The 2,607-nt window shown below is 44.0% G+C and overlaps 1 protein-coding gene across 1 annotated transcript; it reads right to left on the bottom strand.

The window, feature by feature from the left end:
- Positions 1-683: 683 nt before the first annotated feature.
- Positions 684-1,843, bottom strand: LOC103656597 (putative olfactory receptor 2B8). Its single transcript, XM_008684010.2, has one exon. The coding sequence runs from the start codon at positions 1,841-1,843 to the stop codon at positions 905-907; it is 939 nt and encodes a 312-aa protein (XP_008682232.2). The 3' UTR covers positions 684-904.
- Between the last annotated feature and the right edge of the window lie 764 nt (positions 1,844-2,607).

The following is a 2,607-nucleotide window of genomic DNA, read 5'->3' as shown; positions in this document are numbered from 1 at the left end:
CATGCCCCAAACACGTTTCTGTGCAAGCTGAGCCTGCAGTAAGATCGAAGGGCTGCCGGTCAGACTCAGTTGTTCTGGGATGTTTGCGTTCATCTCTCCTAATTCAGATTGTGTGACAGCGCTTCAAACTGAGATGGCTATTTGTGAAGGTCAGACACACGGAGATGTTTAATATTATATACATTGTATTTATTCTTCACATTTCCTCCTAGTGAATCCGGCAAACTACAGAGAACATGGGATTTCCTGCGAATAAGAGGTGTACCTTATAATAGAGCCATGATCACAGTGCAAGAAGAGGTGACATGCTTCCAACAGGTTGCCAGAAAATGCTAAAATGTTAATATTTCTTAGTGTTTTAGTGGTTCATATTCTTATTTTCCCTATGCCTTTATGGTATGTTCCTCAATGTCTTCTTCCAAGTAGAAATGAAACCATGCTCCCATAAGGGGGACAAATCAGAGAAACCTGTGGAGCTTTTTCCAATGACAATGTGACGCAGATGTTCTACGCCCCGGAGTAGCATCCCTGGCAGCGGTAGGAATCCCTGGACTTAGATTTTGAGCACCCAGTGTGTAAAAACATTAGGTAAGGGAATTCCCTTGAGAGCTGTCAGAGGAAATTTTAGAAGACAAGGAGAGGACAAAATCAACTTTTTTTTTCTTAAAGATTTCTTTATTTATTCAGAGAAAGAAAGAGACAGAGCTGGCACAATCAGGGGCAGAGGCAAAGCAGGCTCCCCACTAGGCAAGTTGCCTGTAGTGGGATAGATCCCAGGACCCAGGATCATGACCTGAGCAGGAGGCGGACACCCAGCCAACTGTGCCACCCAGACCACTAGGTCACAACCATCTTAAGTACCCTGGCATTCAATGTCTTCCATCATAGGATCTTCCCCGCCCAGTCATCTGGAGTCATGGCCCCTGCAAAGCACCTTCTTCATTGCTCCCGTCACATCCTTGTTCCGCAGTGTATATATGACAGGGTTGACCATGGGGGTGACGATGGTGTAGAACAGAGAAACGAACTTGCCCTGATCCTGGGAGTAGTTGTTGCTGGGCTGGAGGTAAGCGTAGATGGCCGAGCCATAGAAGAGGGAGACCACCGTGATGTGGGACCCACATATCCCAAACGCTTTCCTCTGCCCTGCAGATGACTTTATTCTTAAGACTGCCCTGACAATCCGACCATAGGAGACTGTGATTAATGCCACAGGCACAAGGAGAATGATCACACCGACAAAGAAGATCTCAGACTCATTCACAGTGGTGTCAACACAGGCAAGCTTGAGCAGTGGGGGGACGTCACAAAAGAAATGGTCTATTTTATTTCTCCCACAAAGTGGTACAAGGAAGGTGAGCACTGTCTGCAATGAGGAGTTGGCAAAACCAATGACCCACGATGCAGAAGCCATGAGGGCACAGAGACGGGGGTGCATGACCACTGTGTAGTGCAGGGGCCTGCAGATGGCAGCATAGCGGTCAAATGCCATGACCCCTAAAAAAATGCATTCAGTGCCTCCCAATCCTAGAGTGACAAATAGCTGAACTATGCAGCCACCAAACGAGATAGACTTGTCTGCTCGCCTGAGATGAACCAGGAGCTGCGGGACAGTGCTGGTCGTGTAGCACAGGTCCAGAAAGCTCAGGTTGGAGAGGAAAAAGTACATGGGAGTCTGAAGGTGGGGGTCCAGGTGGGACAAGGCAATGATGGTGGTGTTTCCCAGCAGAGTGAACAGATAGAAGATCAGCAGAACCACGAAGAGGACGAGCTCCAGCTGAGGCCGGTCCGAGAAACCCAGCAGGACAAACCCAGTGAAAGAACTGCCATTTTTCTGTTCCATCGTCTGTTAGTACATGTTTCCTGTCAGGACCGAGCATTTAGAAACTTTTAAAAGAAATCGTCAAAGAAATAAACAATTGGCTGGGAGTCAATCTTTCATGTTTAAGACAGGTCTCTGGGTTTTTACAGTAACTATTTGAATAAATGATGTAATCAGTAAAATTGACATAGTTCCTCCCAATACAGTCCATGTTATCACAAAAATATGTCATTAATATTTGGTATAAGGAAAATGAAATAATGGCCCTTGTGTTGGCATCAGTCATAGGTACAAACGGTCTTTCAGTCTGAGCTTAATAAGACTTAAATGACTATAAGTATGTACATAGGGGGTGAGGGAAAAACGGGGAGAGCCATCAGAAAAAATTCAAAAGGAGATGCAGACAGAGGGAAGGACGTTACTGTAAATACGTGTCTCATGATTGTATGCACACTTCACAGGCAATAGAATATAATACAATTTAATCTTGAAATGCATTCAGAATCAGGAATTGAAGACCAAGGTTGTACTTACAACAAAAATTCAATTACATTCAAAATATCACTACTAGTTCTGCACAGAAACATTATAGCAGAATTGACTAATATATTTATGAAAGCTGCACCATCTTTTTTTTTCTTTTTTTTTAGCAAAAAAAGATATATACTCAATCACAGAAAACAAAAAACATCACCACCCAAATACAGTGCTTACCTTTTCCCTAAAGACGCTTAAAATTACTGTACCGATTTAACAGGAACTCCAAAATTCCATTGGCCTGCATA

This window comes from Ursus maritimus, unplaced genomic scaffold (assembly GCF_017311325.1).
Source record: "Ursus maritimus isolate PB19 unplaced genomic scaffold, ASM1731132v1 scaffold_152, whole genome shotgun sequence".
Classification (NCBI taxonomy): domain Eukaryota; kingdom Metazoa; phylum Chordata; class Mammalia; order Carnivora; family Ursidae; genus Ursus; species Ursus maritimus.
This window is presented reverse-complemented; position numbering and strand designations above follow the sequence as displayed.

Bases quoted from the DNA above. Each gene is read 5' to 3' on its own strand.
- LOC103656597 (XM_008684010.2), bottom strand. From the start codon at position 1,843: ATGGAACAGAAAAATGGCAGTTCTTTCACTGGGTTTGTCCTGCTGGGT.